Raw genomic sequence first — 22,793 nt, forward strand, 5'->3', positions numbered from 1 at the left:
GTCTAGATGGGTTTCTGCTGCTTAGCACTGGTCTATACTGAGTTATGCTGGTTAGCTGTGGTTTAGAGCTGGTCCAGATAGATTTTAGCTGACTAGTGCTGGTCTAGACTGATTTATGCTGGTAAACGATGGGCTTGAGCTAGTCCACATGTATTTATTGTGGTTAACGCTGGTCTCGAATCCTTATGCTGGTTAGCGGTAGATTTGAGCTGGTCCAAACTGGTTTATACTGTTTTAGACCTGGTCCAGATGGATTTCTGCTGGTTAGTGCTGGTCAGCAGTGGTTTTGGGCTGGTCAAGATGGTGAAGAGCATAGGTTTGCTGAGATTGTTAGTCAGCAAAGCTTAGCTGGTGGTGTTGACCATTATGCCGGTCTTTTCAGCAGGGAGAGAAGTGGATACAGCTCAAACAAGGAACTTATTTTGTAGACTAATGCAATTCAGAAACACAATTAAACATGTGATCCTTCCGATGCTTTTTAGGATAAATTAATTTAGTTCTTCTTAAAATAGTCAGTAGAAACAACACACCACAAGGAACAAACAACAAACACATTGCATTTGCACTGCCTGCCATGTGTTTTCTGTTTGTGCTCAAAGCACATAGATCAAACCCCAAGGGTGGAAACCTCCAATATTTGTCATTGGAGGTAAGTACTGCATTTACAGTATGTACTCAATGATAAAACCTGCAGTTCTGATGTCCTGGAGAAAGCAACAGACAGGACACAGACAGGAACAAGAGCCAAAATGAGAATGTGAGATGGAAAATGAGAGCGTGACTGAGAAAAACAAGACACAAAAGAGAAGCAGGAGGGTGATGTCACAAAAACACACACTAAAGCGGGGCGAATGCAAATCCAGATTAAGGGGGGGTGGGTGCAGGGGAGATGACATGCATGTCAATTAACATACAGCATGTTAATATGAAGAACGTCTGTGACACTTTCTCCCAATGGGACAGACAAAGACAGACTCATTAAGGTGAAACTCACAGGAGAAAAAATAAAATAAATCCAGGTTGATTACATAATTTTTTCAAATAATAATAATACATATATGTAGATAAAACATCAAAATAAAATATATGATAATAATAATATATGATTAATGTTACTATATAAATATTTTTTAAATATGTTTTCTTGATAAGAACATGTACCGCCAAAATCTCATTCTCATTACCTTACAATACTGAAAACCATCCTGTACATTAAACTTAAGTACAACAGATGCTACAATAATGTATTATTACGACTGTACTTTACAAATACAACACAGTATATAAATAGTTTTTTTTTTTACAATCTTTTTGCATTATGATAATGATAATTTGGAGGGGAAATTGTCTCAATACAAAAATAAATAAATAAATAAAAGGTCCTAAGAAAACATTTCACTTTCTTATGGGTGAAATGTGGCCTGGACATTTTTTGTGAGATTCCCCCCATTTACAGGCTAGAATGTGAGAGGTGTCAGTATGTAGACCCTCAAATTCACACGATGCAAATGCATTTGGGCAGTTTTGCACCCCAGTCACCCTCCCTTGTCCATGCATCTCGTCTCGCCTGCGATTAGCAGTAATCTCTCAAAGATGACGCTCTCTGAAAGAAACACAACCTCCACAGCCCTGCCTCTGTCCCGAGAGCCCCTGGGGCGCACACATGGCCAGCCATCCCTAAGACTCACACACCCCGTGCCTTAAGAGAAGGGAAATCTAAATCCCAGATTGATCTAAATCCGGATTTGCAGATTTCATTTTTTTGCAGAGAGGATTTGATCCCTCTTCCACCCCCAAATGTTTGGGGTGTTTGCTCCTAAATACCAGCTCACACACCACAAGCGCTCTCGCTGGCCCCGGGACAGGTTTTGTGCCATAAGGAACATAGAGGGTCGCCTGTTTGTTAACGAACGGGAATTAACCCCTCCACCAAACGTGTTCTGAGAGTAAACAGGCTGAACTTAACCTCTGGTGTGCTGTGATATTCTGGTCATGTTTACACCAGCAGAAGAATCATGAAGAGAGAGAAAACAGACACAAATGGACGGATAACAGATGGTGTGAATGATAGTGAGGATGGAGAAGAGGCAAAAGAACAGCATTCATTTACAGTGGAGCAGCGACTGTAAATTTAACACTCGCTATAAATGGCTAAAGTAAATACAATGTAACTTTTTAGGACCTAAAATGTTTTTGAACAGTTGTGATATACATTAAAAAAATTCATAAAGTCATTGGATTCCATAAAATATTAAAACAAGTGTAATTTATTATAAAGACATTCTTTATAATAAATAAATAATAATAAATAATACATCTCTTCAAATGTCAAAACATGTTGATTAAAAAAAAATAAACCAAGAATGTGAAGTTAGTGAAGAGAAACAGACGCTTGTTCTAATGCAATGACATTAACACATTTAAGTGAATAAAGTGTCCAAATACTGTGATTTTGGACTGAGTGTAGCAGGACTGGAGGCGGCAGTTGTACTTACACAGTAAAAAGAGGGCGGCCGCAACGGTGACATTCAGAAGCCAGAGTTTCTTCTGTACCATGGTAAACTCTCACATACCATCACACATACCCCACCTGAAACACAAAGACACACACGGAAGTCAGTCCAGAGAAAACTCTGTCAGCTCTCCATTGTGATAAGACAACATGAGGAATATTTTCTGGTTAAGCATGTTATGTTCTTTGCACAGTTAATTCATTACAACACATCTCACGTTATCCTTTAAAACCCCTTTCGCGCCAAAGATCACAAACGACCCCAGATTATTGTTGTTCAACATTCATTACTCGTTAAAACATCACACTCTAACTTGATCTGGACAAAATGAGCATCATTAGAAAGGTTTAAGATATTTGACCACTGCCTTTAATGATTAAACTGGTTTGTAGTGGCATTCATTTCTTAATTTATGCCAGGAGTGCAAAATAATTCATTTTATTTTAACTATAGGCTATGTAGAATGTTGGACTATATGTAGAATTCAGAAACCCTTGTTATTAGCGACACCGGTGGCCGTTAAGTGAACTGCGGTCAACAACTTGCTGCTTGTGCTCACACTCGTACAAGAAACCGAATGTGATTCAAAGCCTTTTCGTTAAAGAAGTTCTTTTCATTCACTGATATAATTTTAACACACACCCAGACTATGCAATATGAATATGCAAATATGTGCTGCACGCTTTCATCTCAATAACAAAACACAACAAAAATGTCAGAGGTGAGAAAACAGCAGTAAAGAAAGCAAATCGTCGCGATGTGGATATGTTTGCACCAGCTCTGCAATTCATGTCGAGAGATGAGGTCATTAAAATTACACTGTTATGATAGTTTGATTATAAAGTCTATTTATAGAATACATAGATCTGGCTATGTGAGACTACACAGTTTGAATGAATCCCTTTTCTTTGCACGACACATTGACATGACAGTACAGAATTCCTCTTTCTGCATTATCCTGAACATTGTATAAGCATTTATTTCATGCGTCATAAATTTGGGTGTATTCCTCACACAAGAAGAGTTGTGGACTATAATTATGATGCTTTTTGTCATTTTAGAGCTTGGTTTTCATATTTAGTTGACCTGTTTTTTCTTTTATGTATATGTGAGTGCATGAAGAGTTACATGGCATAATGCAATAGTAAGAGCTGCATGAGCAACACTAATGTTTGTTTTCAATTTTTTAGTAAAAGCCCTTTTAATTGCAGAGATTCAAAACGTTTCATCTGAAAGTACAGACAACCATCATGAAATCTCTTTGTTGTCTCGAACATCACCCGCCAGTGATCCAGAAAGCAAACACCCGTGGCTTACAATAATCAACTCTCCACTCCATTCAATATTTCTCTTCAGTATTGTGGAGGAGTTTCCTTGCAAAGTGCCTGGAAATGAAAGCAGAGGTTGGTTTAATACAGTGCTGGCAAACATCCACTCGTATGATTGAGCACCTGAGAGCAGCAAAATCTCCCCAACCCGTCTCCCACGTCGACCATTCAAAGCCACTAATACCAGCTTATTACTTTAAGTTAATTAAAGCTAAAGATGGAGGGGGAGGCTATTTTAGGAAGGCATGCGCAATGGCAAAAAACAAGCAAACGTGTTTTGGTTGGTTTTGTGTTGCTGCACACATTTATTTAAGAGAGGAACACATAAGGATCTGTTTCATAAAGTTAACAGGTTTGACGGCTACATTCTGTCTGGTTCAAGCAAACGTCAAGCTCGTCAAATTTCATGAGGGGAATTCAAATCTCTCATCTCCAATTTTTCCAGCCCAAATCACAAGACATTTTTCTACAACGCAGTGGAAAGTTATTGGCTGAACAGTCTCAGAACCACCACAGGTATGAAATAAACCCCACACTTATGCTTGTTTCCACATCGATATATCCTCCGTTTGGAAATTTTAGACTGTGAAAATGCTTTTGGGGTCTAGAAAAATATGCTTTTTATAAGGGAAGTGGATATTTTGTTACTTTTAAAGTATTCTCTCCTATCCCATGTTAACAAGTAGCACAAATGGTGCAGGATGAGTTACAGCCGTGTTCAAATCATTAACCACAAGTGTGAGCAACAGCAAATGTGATGCTTTACTTGGCAAACAGCACTGATCAACTAATTTGGTGTAGGAAAATATTGTACAAGTAAAGTCATGCTGTAAATAAACAGTTTGAATGCGACTAACCAAAATAAAAATGTTTCATTTATGCAGGTTACGGCTTTGTTGAAGTCATGTGAACACATGTACAGAGATCCAAAAGTCACAATCCCATACGATCATGTAAAACAAGCTTCAGTTCTGGAGTCAGCTGTTCACTTGCCCATATAAAAGGCCCAAACAGGGTTCGGGCCAAATGAACTGATCTTGAAACCGGCCTTAAGAGGTGCCGGATGAGGGCAGGGCATTGTGTTCCTCCGCATGGAGTCTCTCACCGTCAAGCTGTTGAACAAGGCCTCCTTGTGAAAGTGTCTTTCAGAGAGAGGAGTGCAAGCAGTGAAAGACAGGCAGAGAGCGAAGAGACTCCAGGTGTGTCTTACTGCGGCCAAAAGATTTAAACTTTGCAACTAAAGTCAAGAACTTGTGCTCTGTGGGGAGGATGAAACCACAATTTAAGGATTGGGGGGAATAAATGTCATAATTTAAGAATAAATCATTAAAATCCCATATTGGTTGACCACTTATATGAATTTGTAGAAACACTCAATGTCCCACTGAAAGTCTACAGCCCTGTTATGTGGCACATAGAGATATACAATACTGTTCAACAGTGTTGGGACAGTAGGATTTCTTTTGAAAGAAAGTAATACTTTTATTTAGAAAGGCAGCATTATATTTATCAAAAGTGACTGTAAAGAAATGAAAGTAAATGCTTTTCTTTTGAACTTCTCTATTCATCAAAAAACCTGAAAAAATGTATCACTGTTTTCACAATAATATGAAGTAGCACAACCGTTTTCAACATTGAAAATAATAATAATAAATGTTTCTTGAGTATCAAATCATCATATTAGAATGATTTCTGAAGGGTCATGTGACACTGAAGACTGGGGCAATGATGCTGAAAATTCAGCTTTGATCACAGCAGGAATAAATTACATGTTACAATATGATAAAATAGAAAAAAGTTATTTTAAATAAATAATATTAAACATTTTTAAAAATCTTACCGACCCAACACAGTCTTCAGTTACTCCAGTCTTCAGTGTCACATGATCTTTCAAGCTCAAGAAACATTTCTTATTATTATCAATGTAAATCAATGTTGCTTACTATTTAGTGTATTTTTGGAAGGAATCACAAAAATGCAAATAATAAACCAACTTGATACCAGAGCATGTGAGCGGAGCAGTAATATTTCCTCCAAAACGGAGACACATTTCTGAAGATTCCTCTCAGTCCGCTCGCAAAAATTGCAAAAATGACAACTGTTAAGAAAGCATCCGATCATAGTGATGTGTACATGTTTGAACCAGCTCTGCAATTCACCACTGTCCAATCAAGTCACATCAGGTTTATTTACACCACTTTATACAATAATATCAACTGTTATCTATAAGCCTCGAGTTACTGAGATATAAAGAAATCCATTACAAACAGAAAGATGTTCACATGCTCTTCCTGATTCACTCTACTCTCAATGACATTTTCATTTTCTCTCCAAACGAGCCCTTACGACATCTTCAAGAGGAGGAGTGCCTGAAACAGATGCTTAAGACCTAGGGCATGATGGGACGTGCTCTGCAAACCGTCCGATCTTTGATCTTGGCCTTGACTGTCAAGGCTGCTTAATAAAAAGTCTCCGGCACACTATCCGAAGTGAAAACAATCACACTGCCACTTGCTATTTCGTGCTGAACTAATTAAAGGGGTTGTTGATTATGATTTCACTTTTCTAACTTTAGTTAGTGTGTAATGTTGCTGTTTGAGCATAAACAACATCTGCAAAGTTACAACGCTCAAAGTTCAAAGCAAAGAGGGATATTTGCTTTTAAAGAAATTGCTTTTTAAGGACTACAACAAATGGCTGGTAGAGACTACACGACATTCCTCCAGGGTTAGTGACATCACCAACCCTAGAATTTACATAAACCCGCCCCCAGAACACGATTTATAGATTATCAAGACAGAATATGCTAATCAATGACTAGAAGATAACTACACATAAGCTACATAAATTCATCAACTAACCATTCAGAAATGTTGTCTACATGTTGTAACTTCTTCTTTTGAGTCTCTCCATCTTTCTGACTTTGGGTTGAACATATAAGGCTAAAAGTTTTTGAAATTCTCAGTGCATGTCTGTGTGAGGTAAAAGGACACAAGCTGTTGTAGCTCCGCCCCCTGTGCCGGGAGCAGCAGCTCATTTGCATTTAAAGGTACAGATACAAAAACGGTGCGTTTTTGCTCACCCTCAAAAAGTGACAATTTTAACATGCTATATTAAAATATTTGTGGGGTATTTTGAGCTAAAACTTCACATACACACTCTGGGGACATCAGAGATTTATTTTACATCTTTTGAAAAGCTCATTTACCACCCCTTTAAGACCTGTTACCATCTGTTTTTGACCCAAGTGTGTCCACCTGGACGGTTGGACCAGCTTAAGCAGATAACAGACAATCTCAATCTAGCTGGCACACCTCTGGAGTTTCAGGCTGATCTGCTTTGGTAGTTCACAGCCTTAGTCGACAAACTGAATTAAGTTACATGCCAGTGACCATCTTCATCAAATGAGTCTGACTATGAAAACAATCATTGCTAAAGCAAATATATCACTGATGTTTCATTTTACATGCTGGTAAATGTTTTGTTCAGCTTTCACCAGATCAAGTCTGTCATGTCTTCAACTCACTTAAGAGTAACGGCTAAAGCTGTCTGCTGATCGCATTAGGTTTTTGAGCTATCCTCACCATAGGCGGTGCGTCACTCTTAGCTACGCTGGCAGAGGTGGTAGTGTTGGGTGTATATTTCAGAAGTGATGACCCGAACACGATTCAGAGTATTAAAAGGTGAACTGTGATCAGAAACAGAAGTTTGATCCAATTTGATCAGGGATTCAAAGTCAAATGTGAGGATAACACCTGTTCAGTGTTTACCTTACATCATACAAATGCATTAAAAACACATGCCACAACTACTAAATCTTTTAATAGAGCACATGAAAAATAATAAAGAAATATGATTATATTAGCCACTAATGTCCTAAAGCCCCTCTCGATTCGTTATCAACACAAAGTTTGACAAAGTTTTTTATCAAACAAACTCTTATTACAAGTGTTGTTAAAATAAATACGTAAAGATAATATAAACAACAAAAGCAAATAAAAGTACTAAACATTTATCTAAAATACATTTTAAAATAAACTTAAAATACAAAAATAAGCCAATTTAAAATATATAAAAACTGCAATAGTATATACAAAAATGATTGCAAAGATATGAAAAAATATGAGAAATATGCATTTTCAACTAGACAAAGTAGTCAACTTTTTAAACTCATAACTGCATATTAAAAAATTTCCCTGAAAGCTTTTGCATGGTCAGTTTCAGTAGCATATAGGATCAGATGCAAACATAAAAAAATAAAATCTAATTTAAAATAAATGAAATGTATATATATATATATATATATATATATGTATATATATATATATATATATATATATATATATATTTATTTTGTTTTCATTTATTTTAAATTCGATTTTTTTTCCATATTATATATATATATATATATATATATATATATCTATATATATATATATATATGAATAAAATACTAAAATAACACTGATTACGTTTCACAATTTTGGAAAAAAATTATGAGAAATGCGTTTAGAAAAAGCAGTTCACTCATCGAACTTGTAACTGCATTTTTTAAAAGCATCACGTAAACACTGAGGAGCATGTGAGAGCAGCTCGTGTGTGTGGTAAAGGTAAAGCACTGTACATCTGCTCTTTAACAGAGTGCACAGCGTAGACAGCTAGCCGCAGAAACAGCCTGATTAGCAGCTGTATTATTCTGCAGCTAATCCTGGATGATCCAGGCTGCCATAGGGCCACAGCACAGGTCAAGCAGGATGACCCTGGTCAGAGGAAGGACAGTAAGCCAACAATCTTCCTGTGGCTTTACGGTGGCATTTCTAGGGATGGCTGGATGCTAGCGGTGGAAATATCATGCTAACAAATAGAATGTGTGCCATTGCATTTAACAATCACACACATTTAATTTCATAAAATCAACAATAGATGAAAAAAAGTAGAGCTCGACTGATACTGGCTTCAGCTATATCTAGACAGCAATATGGACTATATAATGGTGCTAATATAATGTAATATAAGTAAATGAGACACATAAAAAAAAGAATAATACATCAAAACTTACTGTATAGGACAATCAAACATACTACTACTATTATATTATAGCACTATTATAGCATTTAGTAATTTTTTTAATTCTTTTATTTTTATATTTTCAGTTTTCTTTTTAGTTTTAGTCATTTAGTTTTGTGCCTTTGGCACATTCTGTTTTTAAAAAAAAATTTTTTTGTCAGCTTTTTATTAATTTAGGTACTTCAGCTTTTTAAAATTACATGTAGTTGCCAACAATTCTGCAACATATCTAATTTTAAGTTTTTCATCTAATATTTATATTTTATTTTAGCTTTATTTTAATGAAAGAAAATTATTTGTAATGGTTTAAGTTTTAATTAACAATAACAACACTGATGGTAAACACTACACACATTATCTTCAGAACACAACATTTATTTAAAAAAAATATATATAAAAAAATCACTGTAAAATTAATTAAAAATCTTTTTGTGGTTGAGTTTCCCTTGAATACTGTTACTTCCCTCAGGCGACAATATCAAGCTACACTGAGATTGCTGATTTAATCGAAGCTTTGCACAGTGAAACATCATTTCGTACCTGGATAAGCACCAACTTCCTGTCTCGGTAATCACTTAAACAGTTAATAGGGGCTCATTAGATCTTATTCTCATTTGTACCACCTTTCTCACATTAGCAGCCCTCAGGGAAGGTTTATCCGGATCTGTACCTGCTGTTGAGATACTCAAATACCACAGCAGAATCACATGCATGCTAACAAAAACCAGCCTGAACAGTAATGATGATGTTGACGTGTGCAGACCAGCCAGTGGCAGTGAAGCACAACATCTGGGACTGCATGTATCCTGGCATGAACCAGGTGCAAAATAAGTCAGGAAATATAATTTGATGACACTGTCTGTCTATTAAACACCCGTGGAGCCCTGCTGCCAAACACAGCTCAAGTGGCTTTTGACTCGGTTCTGCAACAGCTTCAGCTTTGATTTCTCTCCAGAGCAAAAGTGCAATAAAATCACCACCACCACCCAGGTAGATCTGTGAGGAAAAAACCCCAAACCTGGTCTTGTGACTTTCCCATGCATGAACAAGGCATGATCTCAGTATTACCCTGAGCCGCCTCACAATACTTCCATTTTTGTAGTAGCAGTAACGAACATAATCTTCTTCCAAGCTATTCTTTTGCCAGTAATCTGGTTTGGTACTAAATAAAACTAGTTGATCAGGGGTCAATTATAGTGAAGATATTATACGTTTATAAAACATACTATTGATGAAAATAGGGAAAAAAGCATGATTTATTCAGAGTGAAATTTACTAAAATTAATGATTATGACACTCAGTACTGACTAAATTAAATTAAATCGTCAAAGATAAAGTAAGAAAACATACAAACATGAACATGTAATGATGCAAACATTTATAAGTGGACTTTGGCCATGCAAAAGTGCCATGATTCCTAGTTGCTAAACTGTTACCAGGGCGTTGCTAGGGTAGCGTTGCATTCTGGTCCATGTTCTTAAGTATGAGGAACAGTGATAGAATGAAACAATTGGGTTGCAGAAGTAAAAATCCCATCAAAGGTATAGTTACGAGAATACTTTTGTGTGCGAAAACCAAACAAAAATAACGACTTTATTCAACAATTTCTACTCTTCTGTGTCAGTCTCTGATGCTGTTCACAAAAAGTATTCTCGTCGCATCATAACATAAGGGTTGAACCACTGTAGTCACATGGACAATTTTAACAATGTCTTTATTACCTTTTTGGTCCTTGAAAGTGGTCGTTATGTTGCGTTGCAGTCTATGGAGGGACAGAAAGATGAACAAAAGTCTTATGGGTTTTGAAAGACATGAGGGTGAGTAATTAATGACAGAATTTACATTTCTGGGTAAACTATCCCTTTAATTTTCTCCATATGGGAGTTGATTATGAATTATTAATATGAAACCTTTCAAGACAGACCTACTGTGAGCTACAAGGCTGTCATGCATATAACAATGGTATATACTTTTGTTGAAGCCATCAACCAACAAACTGTAACTTTTGTTTTTAAATGAATTGTGTTTCACAGCATGAATTCATGTGAGAAACTAAATCATCATGATTCTGCAGAGAAATATCCACCAATCAGAGAATCGAACAACAATGAACCATCAGACTATGTAAATATTGAGCAAGCAATCTCATTGGCTGCAGAATCAGCAGAGGCCAATCAGCTTGTGCCATGTGGTAATGATGTGATTGCTTGCAGATTACAAAGTAAATCAACTTGTAGAGTTTCATGACTGAACTAGACATTTAATCAACGTCTTTAAATACATTTTTAAATGCGTTTAAATACATTGTTAATTAGACTGTCATTCGCAATGCTTGATGGGATTGTAGTTCTTTCCCTCATTAAAGCCATGAAGTACTCCGACTTGTATCTTTGTCTTTATGTATGATTTTCAAATATTTATTTGCTTCAAATCATAGGCCATAATGTTGTGATTCACCTCATAGCTGGCTGGTTTGGTTCATGGCTTATACCCCTTTAACAGAGACTTTTTAAAAAGCCCTATATGGAAACAATATTTCCAGAATCGGGGTCACTGAAAGATCTATAACTCTATAGTGATACTTGCTTTAGCAAACACCTCCAATTATAATCTCAAGAATATATAATACATAGATTGTCAGGTGCACGACAAACAGAAAGAGGGCAATAAAATGCTTAAAGGTATCAAGATAACCCCGATGACTCATTTGTTTCCCCTGCGACCTTTGATCTTACAGCAGCTGTGTATTAAAACACTGTCTATCTAATGTGGGTCAATAATATCTGCATAAACACAGTTTATGAGAACATGAGCAGAAGGTAAGTCAGTAAATCTCAGCGCTGAAGCCGGTCTGACATTGATGCTCTCCAGTCACTCCAGGTTAAGCCATTCATTTTGACAATGGAAGTCATGACCCAATGACCGAAGTATCCCACAAACTAATCCAAGCAAGACTGGTTAAACAGCTTTAGTAAGCTTCCGCAAGCACATGTTTGGCAAACAGTAACTTTAAAGACATTTATATTCACACAGCTCAGCACGCTTTCTCTGCTCTGAAATACAGCTCTCTTATCTTTTGACGTGTAAATGGCCGATCAGGTGCAGGAAACGATAAGATTGCGTATCAAGCCATTAAAGTTCATATATAGGCTAGAAGCACACCCTGAAATACCTGCAGGAGTCAAATGATATAGGTCATATGAACATGACTAAAATGACATAACCAAATCTCACTGAACATCACAATGTGCTCCAGATAATGATTCAAGTGGTTAAAATAAAAAAAAGGCATGAAAATAACACAACATTTTAATTTTAATTCAGAGATTTGTGTATTTTTCAGATATTGACACCAATGTTAAATAAATTAATCATATTTTTAGCTAATAGAATAATATACTATAATAAGTAAATATTAAAATAATATTATTATACCTTATGTCTGTTCATTTTACTTTTACTATATATATATATATATATATATATATATATATATATATATATCTATATGGTAATTTTTTTATATTTATTTATTATTAAACTTGGTTTCACATAGGTTTCACCAGCTGAAAAAATCTCTAAATTAAGTTTAAACAAATCTCTCTCTCTCTCTCTTTCTCTCTCTCTATATATATATATATTATATTAGTTCTACATATAACATTTTAAATTTTTTAATGTTGTCTGTAAACAAATTTGAGTTGAAGAAGGTGCCAATTTTATGGAAAGCCACTTGAACATCCAAAATGCCCTTTTAAATACAAAAGTCCAACTAATAACACTAATAGAAAGTAGTTTTCGTCTTGTGTATATTGCAGTAGATTTCTTAAGGTTTAAGCAATCTCTCATGCAGTTTAATGAAGTCTACTCTGAATAAGGTGTCAGTGTTGGACTGGACTGATGTCCAGCGTGTTCTGCTGTGGTCAGAGAGACTGTGTGTGTGTGTGTTGGTCATTGTTCTCATGAGGAACACTGAACCTCACGTGCAGCCTGTTTTATACACAAATACAGACATGAAGAATAAAAGTCTGCAACATCTTCAGATGCAAGATAAGAGCATCATAATTCAAACAAAGCCCCAACATATGAATGGCAGCCCTGATTTTTGAATTATGCATGTTGACAGGATAACATCTGCTGGCGCAAACGAATGCAATATGTCTACTTCTATATGCATGTGTGTGTATGTGTGTCTGTTACCTTTTTGAGGCACTTGACTGTGATGATAAAATGAAGGTGTCACTCCGGCTTTACAGTTTTTCCTCCTCTTGAAAGTTGCAATAAATATCCCCCAAAACACTTAAAATATTCTTGAGCATATTTCAGAATTCAGTTGAAAATGTTAAGAGTGTTGAGTATCGTCAATGTTCCAGTGAATCCAGCGGCTCTTTAAAACTTCGTTCCTCTGATAGCTTCGGTTCTTCCAGAGCTCTGAAACCTTCAGCGACGCAAATGTAAGTTCCGCGGGTTTGTTTGCACGTTAAACCTGTCGTTGTTCGGCGTCCATGCAGAATCTCATCCAAACTGAAGTGAATATCCTCGTGTGTGTGTGTGAAGTTTCCCGCGGCGAAGTTTGTGCAGTTACTCACATGATTCTATCGTTATAGCCTACGAACACAGACGGTTTAAAACACGCTGAAACATCGTAGCGCTGCTGCCGCTCTCTCTCTCTCTCTCTCTCTCTCTCTCTCTCTCTCTCACACACACACACACACACACACTCTCACTCTCTCTCGCTCTCTCTCTCTCTCTCTCTCAAGAAGGCTGGAACTTTTATCTCAGTGTTGAATTCAAATGTGCAAGATAAATGTCCATATATTTCATTGTATTATGCAATGTGAGAGATTAACTCGAGAGCAGTGTACCTTGGCAAACTTTGTAGTAAAACAAGTGCACTGCAAATTTGTACTGTTTTGTTTGAATCAGAGGATCACACTGGTGTATAAACTTTATCAAATCATAAATAATTGATTTATATTTGAGATTAAATGGTGCTTTATTGAACATATGTGAAGATGAGACTATAGTGTTTAACTGATGTTTGATGGTCAATTTGAATATTTTCAAGAGATTTGTGTTGGACATGCACACTGTAGAATTGAAATAAAGAGTTTTAAAAGTCAATAGTCTCTCTTTCTTTCTTTTTGGTCTCTTTAAGCTGCTTTTTATCTTTTTTTTTAAATATATTTTACATTTCTTTTTGATGGATCGTTGAGAAAACAAATGTGGGGTTTTGCGGTAACATTTGGGGATTTAACAACAAAAGATAACATAAGATTACATTTTAGACAAGCTATTAGGTCATATTATTTTTTTTATCTACTGTTTATAAATATTTTAGAAATTTTATAAATATTTTATTTAAAATGTCCTTTTTTGGTGGACCATTTCATTCACTTCATACTAAATAAATGTAAATCTGAGTTTTTCAACATTATGTATCTAACATGCTATTCAGATTAAAAATAAAATGATATGTATTATCTTACACTTTTGATAGCATAATGTTTGCTGGTCTTATTATTATTATTTTTTCTTCCCAAACAAAAGAATTTCAATGCGGTTATTTTGACAAGTTCATTTATGACCCACACGGGGGCGCGTTAACCACCAAAAACAACTACAGTAAATGTAATTTTATCATCCCTTTCTTTACTGAAAAACTGACAATGTCCAATTCAGAGGTTTACAAAAACTGTGCATTCATGAAAACAATCAGACATCAGTTTAAAACAAATCATTTAATCATAAAGCATTCTCTGTAAAAGCAATCAATGATCACATAAAAGAAAATAAGTTAAATCCATGAAACATAAACATGGAAAGTTTGCAATGATGCCTTCTTCACGTCACGGTCATACACTTAATGATTTAATTTAAAAATGAAACCCTTTTGCTTTTAATTTCAAGGACAGTTTGAAATGGTAATGTTAAGTTGGTTAATGTGTTTCAGCCCACGGGCAATCCATCAAAATATTTGTACATTATGAAGACGTCGCTGAAGACTAAAATATGCGTCTGACATTTTTCTTTTAAATGACCATTTTTATGTTTTTAATCTGACTCTTATCAGTGACATTTTTGAAAACAAGGCATTTCAATATCTCACTAACAACATTTTTCATTGCCATTAAAGTGAATTTACTGAACATAAAACATAGGAGCCTGATAAAAATGCTCATTTAAAAGAAAAATGTCAGATGCATTTTTGCATCTGAAGTCTTCATATGAAACAGCGTGTTTTGAGTAGGTATTCTTGCCTCAGGCTTTACTTGTTCCAAAGACCTGCAACTCACTACAGCTCACTGATTTAACAACTGAACTGTGACCTGTTTTCATTACAAAAAAATGGCATAAAATCCATGATGAAATGAGTTTCCTCACACGAAACATACTAGTTCATGAATTCAAACCACCTTCTCGGTCTATGGGAATTACATATATATATATATTTTTAAAAAAAGAGCCTGTCAGTCATTGTGACGTGGTGGACATCAGCGGCAGGAAGACGAGGTTCAGATCTCTGTCACATCAGGAGACTGACAGGACGTCCCAGACGCTCAGTCATCAAAGTCAGGGATGTCATCGTAGGAATAACCGCGGTAACCCTTGGAGGCGTAATAGGCGATGCGCAGGTGGTAAAACCCAGGAAGAAAGACCAGGATTCCAATAATCAGGACCGGGATGGTGCGATCCCGGTGCTGTGAGTGACAGAGAGACAGGGAAGTTGAGTTGAAGTGTTCGACAGGTCAAACAAGTGCGCAGCTCATTAATAACTGTCAAAAATAGGTGGTTTTCTGAGCCTGTCATCTGTGGATCAGTGCAATTTTGTATTCTCATTCTGCTCAAATACTATTTTTTGTTCAAGTGAATGTGGACTATTTCAGAGAATTTTAATGCATCAGTTTATTCATTTTAATAGAATCTTCATAGAATGTGAAGTTAAAATCACACTAATTCCCACCGGTCTAAAATCATAAAAAAAATTGGATATGTATCAGTTATTCCCAAATATGAAAGTGGCCTAGATCAGAATTTTTAAAAGGTCATATGGTCTGTCATCTACTGGGTACAAATTCTCATTTTATGCTCAAATATATATTTATTAATTTTTTCAAGTGACCTTTTAGGGTTTACAAGGGTTTTGTATTTTAATGCATTGATTTATTAGTTTTAATAGATACTTTATAGTGCACAATTACGACGAATGGGAAGTAAAAAAAAAAAAAAAAAAAGGAATCACAGATATTTCAATCCGACTGTTCAAACCGTTCTAAACCATAACTACAAAAAACAGATCCATATCAGGGTTATTTCAAAATATCAATGTGGCACAGGTCAGAATTTAAAAAGGTCATATTTAATTGTCAAAAACGGATGGATGGATGGATGGGTGGATGGATGGATGGATGGATGAGTGGGTGGGTGGGTGGATGGATGGATTGGTGGGTGGGTGGAGGGATGGGTGGATGGATGGATGGATGGATGGGTGGGTGGATGGATTGGTGGGTGGGTGGATGGATGGATGGATGGATGGATGGGTGGGTGGATGGGTGGGTGGATGGATTGGTGGGTGGGTGGATGGATGGATGGATGGATGGATGGATGGATGGGTGGGTGGATGGATGGATGGGTGGATGGATTGGTGGGTGGATGATGGATGGATGGATTGGTGGGTGGGTGGGTGGATGGATGGATGGATGGGTGGGTGGATGGATGGGTGGATGGATTGGTGGGTGGGTGGATGGATGGATGGATGGATGGATGGGTGGGTGGATGGGTGGATGGATGGGTGGATGGATGGATGGATGGATGGGTGGATGGATGGATGGGTGGATGGGTGGATGGGTGGATGGATGGATGGGTGGGTGGGTGGATGGGTGGGTGGATGGATGGATGGGTGGATGGGTGGATGGATGGGTGGGTGGGTGGATGGATGGATGGGTGGGTGGATGGGTGGATAGATGGATGGATGGATGGATGGATGGATGGGTGGGTGGATGGATGGATGGGTGGGTGGATGGATGGATGGATGGATGGGTGGATGGATGGATGGATGGGTGGATGGATGGATGGGTGGATGGATGGATGGGTGGATGGGTGGATGGATGGATGGATGGGTAGGTGGGTGGATGGATGGGTGGGTGGATGGATGGGTGGGTGGATGGATGGGTGGATGGGTGGTTGGATGGGTGGATGGATGGATGGATGGATGGGTGGGTGGGTGGATGGGTGGATGGGTGGGTGGGTGGGTGGGTGGATGGATGGGTGGGTGGGTGGGTGGATGGATGGATGGATGGGTGGGTGGATGGGTGGGTGGATGGATGGATGGATGGATGGATGGATGGGTGGGTGGATGGGTGGATGGATGGATTGGTGGGTGGATGGATGGGTGGGTGGATGGGTGGATGGATGGATGGATGGATGAGTAGGTGGGTGGGTGGGTGGATGGATGGATGGATGGATGGGTGGGTGGATGGATGGATGGATGGATGGGTGGGTGGATGGATGGATGGATGGATGGGTGGATGGATGGATGGATGGATGGGTGGATGGATGGGTGGATGGATGGATTCTAACCGGACTTTTCAAACCGTTCTAAAATGTCACTATAAAAATCAGAGTTATTTCCAAATATGTGACTCAGATCAGAATTTAAAAAGGTCATATTCAATATAAACGCAGATCCAGGTCACATTCAGTCCTTTGAGGCACATTCTACAGCCGTGTGAATGTAGTAGGAAAATAATAAATCCTGTGAGACTGAATGGAAATGTTTCTGTTTCCACATGAAGCTGTAGTGTGGATTCACTGCATTAGCTGCAGAAACAGGACAGGCCACAGACGGACGGGTTTCTTAAGAGCAGCGCTGCTAAATCTGGAGGATTAACCTCCACATCAGGTGCTGTGTAATCTCAGCAGTCTGCCACTCCATAACACACTCACAGAAGAGCAGTTACTGGAGCTAAACTGACTCGTTTCATTTATGCTCACGCATTTAGCCATTAAACTCACTCACTGAGAACGTCCTTCTCACATTCCTCACATTTTGACCGATACATTTCATGAAGTCTTTTCAAATAATTTGTGAATACTGGATAAAGATTTTTTGATTAAAGCCAATTTCTAAATGGCTTTGAACTACTGAAAAGAACAATTCAAGAAAAATCTCTACGGCTTTTGAACACATTTTTAAATAAAGTAGCAAGAGCATAATTAGATAATTGTATATTCACTTTGGAAATGTACCGGTACATGATATTTCCAAGCCTACAGTGTTGTTATTGTTAACTAAAACTATTAAAAATAATTTTCAGTAATTGAATTAATTTGATTGAAATTAAGTTCTCTCTCTCTCTCTCTCTCTCTCTATATATATATACCATTCGTCATAAATGTGCACTATAAAGAATCTATTAAAATGAATAAATCAATGCATTAAAATACAAAATACTTTGAAATGGGCCACATTTAAAGGGTAACTTGAACAAAAAATATATACATATATATATATATATATATATATATATATGAAAAAAAAGAGAATTTGTACCCTTTGCACTATTGATCAGTATATGACAGACTTTAAAGTCCTCAGAAAACCACTTATTGACTATGTATGTATATATATATATATATATGATGAAAAACCTTCACAAAAATTAGAAATGCCTTCTAACTAACTGAAATAAACATTAAGATTAAGTTCTAAAACTGAAATAAAAATAAGCTAACACAAAGTCTTTATGGATAATGCATTATAAAGCTATTCATAATGTACGTTATAATCGAATATATCTTTTCATAAATAATTGCAAGCAAAGTTAAAATGCATTGTAATATTTGCATATTTCATGTTTGTCATGTATCTTAATCAATTATACTTTCTAAAGGTTTAACAATGAATAGATAAGTATTATAACTGTCTATTATAATGTAACTATGACTGCTACAATTATTCATGAAATCATACAATGCATTATGAGGTGCATTACAAGGCATAATTAATACATTAAAATACTTTTATAGGCTAATGCATTATATATGAAGGCTTCAAGTAAAGTGTTATTGAAATATTAATACATAACAATAAAAATGACAAGCACAAACTAAAATGAAAACTGAAAATAAAAAAGTGAATGAGTTCACGCTGCAAATGCTCCTGAGGCTAGAAGGATTGTGAACATAAAAAACATAAAACAACAGCCCTATGAAATCAAATGAATTAATGCACACTAACAAATGCATGAAGCACTTTTCTATCTGAATGATGGAGCAATCTGTAAAGGCAGATCTATAGACCTTATTCACAGCAGCGCCATCTTTGATTTTAATTGGAATGAAAGGGAGGCTGTGAGGGACAGACATGCAGCTCTTCAATGGGCTGTACAGTTATTTCATGTGTTTTTGGATTGTTCTGCTCATGAAACACTGGGAAAATATCTTTCCAAGAAATTTCAGTTGACAAAGAACTAAGCTGTGGAAAATTGTAAGTAATCTAGGAGCTTTATACAGCGGATGCCATTGGAAACACGACGAGTCTATCCCTCACAGCCTCACTTTCACACCGTCATGGCGCTGCTCTGAATAAGGTCTATAATAATGTGCGACGACACTTACATCATCAACTTGGAAGTATCCTGCTAACAGGAGGGATCCGATGGTGATCAGTATGGAGCCGATGAGGAAGAGAACGGTTGCCAGGGCGATCGCTTTATACGGGACTTTAGGTGGACTCTTCTTAAACTGAGAAAACAAAGAGCATTGCTCAATATTACGATGCACTCGTGCAGAATTTGCATAAATTTTTTAACTACTGGACATTGCAATAAAAGACGAATTTCTGCATTGATTTGTGTGATATACAGCATGTATCATTTATTAAAATAATATTATATGCATTATATTATTATTTATATGTGATATTATTATGATGATAATATTATTATTTATGTGTGATAAATAGTTTAATGTATACATATAATATTATGTGATAAATGCCTGTACATAAATGTCCGGTACCCGTCAAAAGCATGGAAACATTACTATTTTTAATGTTTTTGAAAAAAGTTTCTTATGGTCATCAGGGCTGCATTTATTTGTTAAATAATATTGTAATATTGTGAAATATTATTCCAATTTAAAATAACTGTTTTCTATTTTAATATACATTAAAATATGATTTATTCCTGTGATCAAAGCTGAATTTTCAGCATCATTACTCCAGTCTTCAGTGTCACATGATCCTTCAGAAATCATTACAATATGCAATTTTTTTTATAACCTGTGATACTTTTTTCAGAATTCTTTGATGAATAAGAAGTAAAAAAAAATTATTAAAAAAAGCATTTATTTAAAATAAAGATCTTAAAATGTTTTTTTTTTTTTGGAAAGAAATTAATACTTTTATTCAGCAAGGATGTGTTTAAATTGATAAAAAGTGATAATAAAAATATAATTAAAGATTTATATTAATAGAAAAGATTTCTATTTTGAATAAATGCTGTTCTTTTTAACCTTTTACTCATCAAAACATCCTAAAAAATAATCCCAGGTTCCAAAAAATATTAAGCAGCACAACTGTTTCCAACATTAATAATAATCAGCATATTAGAATGATTTCTGAAAGATCATGTGACACTGAAGACTGGAGTAATGATGCTGAAAATTCAGCTTTGATCACAATTCTTTATAAAAGTATATTAAAATAGAATAACCATCATTATTGTAATGATATTGCACAATATTAGATTTTCTTCTGTACTTTTTGATTAGCATAAGAGACGTCTTTCAAAAACATGAAAAATAGTAAAGTTTCCAAACTTTTGACAGGTATTGTACATATAGACAGACAGACAGACAGACATGCATGCATATTAATAAATAAACATGTATGTAGTATATAGATATGTAATATTAAAGTGAGCGACACTGATATATGCATTTAAGTGCTTTAAACGCCTCTCTCTCACCTGGAGATCAATGTATCCGTCATCATCACTCGCTAGTTTGGAGTATCTGACTCCATTGTTGATAGTGTTTCGAGCTGGCATCTTCAAAAACAAATTTAATTCATAATAAACACACACGAATAAAACAGCAATCATCTAATACTAAACTATTAAATCAGTTCGAACATTTTTAATGGTAATATGTAGGAGAAATACAGAGATATTAGGTCAATTTATCAACATAATCTATTACCTTCGACTTGATATTGCAGCCTCAGAATAGAATCGAATCGTCTGATGTGACAAGACCGTACGAGTGACAAGAAACCTTTATATTAAGTCATTTTAAGCTGATGTGTATTAAAAACGTCATTAATTCCAGTTTGTGACAGTCGCACATGAAATTCTGTTTATAAACCTGACGCTTCCGGATGTAAAACACTAACACGCATGCGCCCTCTACTGGTGTTTTCCGGGTTCAAACTACGCATGCGCGTTGAATACGTTCACAAGACAAAACCACAAGAGGGAGCTCTCTCATATTGATTACCACCTGTCTTTGAAGACATAAATCAAATATTTACATGAAGGATTTGGTGATTGTTGTTAAAGATCTTGTAAAAAGGTCTTATAAATGTATGAGACGTAAAAGTAATAGCATCTAGATGCACGTGTTATAATGTACACATCATCCAATAAAAAACGCTTACAATTTCTAATTTGAATTTGTTCAAAATGTCAGGAAAAAACAAAAACGTATGGTTATGTATTTATACCAAAAGGCACAGTATTTTGGCCTAGGTGTGATCTCTTCCTTAGAAAGAAACTTCCGAAGTATGTTAAAGTTTTATCAAATGTCTGTAGAGGAGCGCTTCCAGGACTCAAGATGTTAGCTTGAGGTGCTCTTTGGATGGGAATGGGATAATCTTATGTGGAAAAGATTCAGGAAACTCCAAGGCACTCTCTTTAGTTATTGTTATGGCTTGGTCATTATGTATGTTAAGTATGTTAAAGTTTACTCTTGAAACTAGTAATTGCCAGGACACATATTTTCATAAATATTGCAAATAAAATTTTTATATTTATTTCAATTATATTCTACATAATAGTGCAAAATGCAGTAACTATTTTTCTTCTTAAAATCAGGTTTTTATTTTTATTTTATTATTTTATTTTTTTACAAAATGGTACATTGTGGGCCTATAGGCTAGGTGTCATATCCTAAGAAAGTTAAATCTTGAAACTAGCTTGTAAGGTCACACATTTTCATATTGACAGAAACAAACAGGCCTTTGAATATGTCTCTGAATGCTGTCAAATCACTATAGAAACAGTTCATCATCACTTGATGATGAACAATCTGTCTTGCTTAAAAGAAATGATGCAACAGCAGATGCGGTTCTCTCTTTTCCCCTGTTTCCGGATGTTTGTTGAACTGTGTTGAAGGTTGACAAGACTGACAATGAGCAGAAAGCAGAGAAATGACTCATGTTTGATAACCACACATACAGTAATCTCAAGAAATACTGTACGAATATAGCCCGCAGTAAATAACCAAATAAAAATAGTGACCGCCCTCCATCTAACAAGCTCAACTAATTAGCAATTTTGAAATAATGAAATCCCTCATGAGGATGAGGAGGAGGAGTCCAGTACGTCCTCGTCCGTCTCCTCTGGAAACGTCGGCAACAAGTGAAGATGCCGACGGCTAAATCTGGACAGGAAGAGGGAGAGGTCTAGTCAGCCGCCCTTTAAATCATTGACATCGACTATGAAACCCCAACATGGTAGAACAACAAACGTACACCTGGGTTAAAGTCCCAGCTATATCTACTCAAAAAGCAGATGATCCTCTTAACGAGAGCCATGAAGCAACTCCTTTAAACCCTTTTGGGAGGGGAGTGGCTGATAGATTACATGCTAAAGAGTCAATC

The 22,793-nt window shown here is 36.2% G+C and overlaps 2 protein-coding genes across 2 annotated transcripts in view; both read right to left on the reverse strand.

Annotated features, from left to right (window-relative positions):
- The window catches only part of LOC308680434 (protein turtle homolog A-like), a gene marked incomplete at its 3' end in the record, with an annotated part of 40,505 nt that extends 26,975 nt beyond the window's left edge, over positions 1-13,530 (reverse strand). The window contains exons 1-2 of the mRNA XM_081348562.1: positions 13,109-13,530; positions 2,496-2,590 (exon numbers count right to left, since the gene is read on the reverse strand). Of these exons, the coding sequence (XP_081204688.1) occupies positions 2,496-2,556 (61 nt within the window). The 5' untranslated portion in view covers positions 2,557-2,590; positions 13,109-13,530. The remainder of the gene's footprint in view (positions 1-2,495; positions 2,591-13,108) is intronic.
- A 948-nt stretch (positions 13,531-14,478) lies between these two features.
- On the reverse strand, positions 14,479-21,333 carry tmem230b (transmembrane protein 230b). The gene is made up of 4 exons (XM_081348768.1): positions 21,113-21,333; positions 20,881-20,961; positions 19,529-19,654; positions 14,479-15,609 (listed from the first exon to the last, which is right to left on the reverse strand). The coding sequence occupies exons 2-4, from the start codon at positions 20,959-20,961 to the stop codon at positions 15,469-15,471; spliced, it is 348 nt and encodes a 115-aa protein (XP_081204894.1). The 5' UTR covers positions 21,113-21,333; the 3' UTR covers positions 14,479-15,468.
- Between the last annotated feature and the right edge of the window lie 1,460 nt (positions 21,334-22,793).

The sequence above is a fragment of the Scardinius erythrophthalmus genome, assembly GCF_964197995.2.
Source record: "Scardinius erythrophthalmus genome assembly, chromosome: 20".
In the NCBI taxonomy this organism is placed as follows: Eukaryota; Metazoa; Chordata; class Actinopteri; order Cypriniformes; family Leuciscidae; genus Scardinius; species Scardinius erythrophthalmus.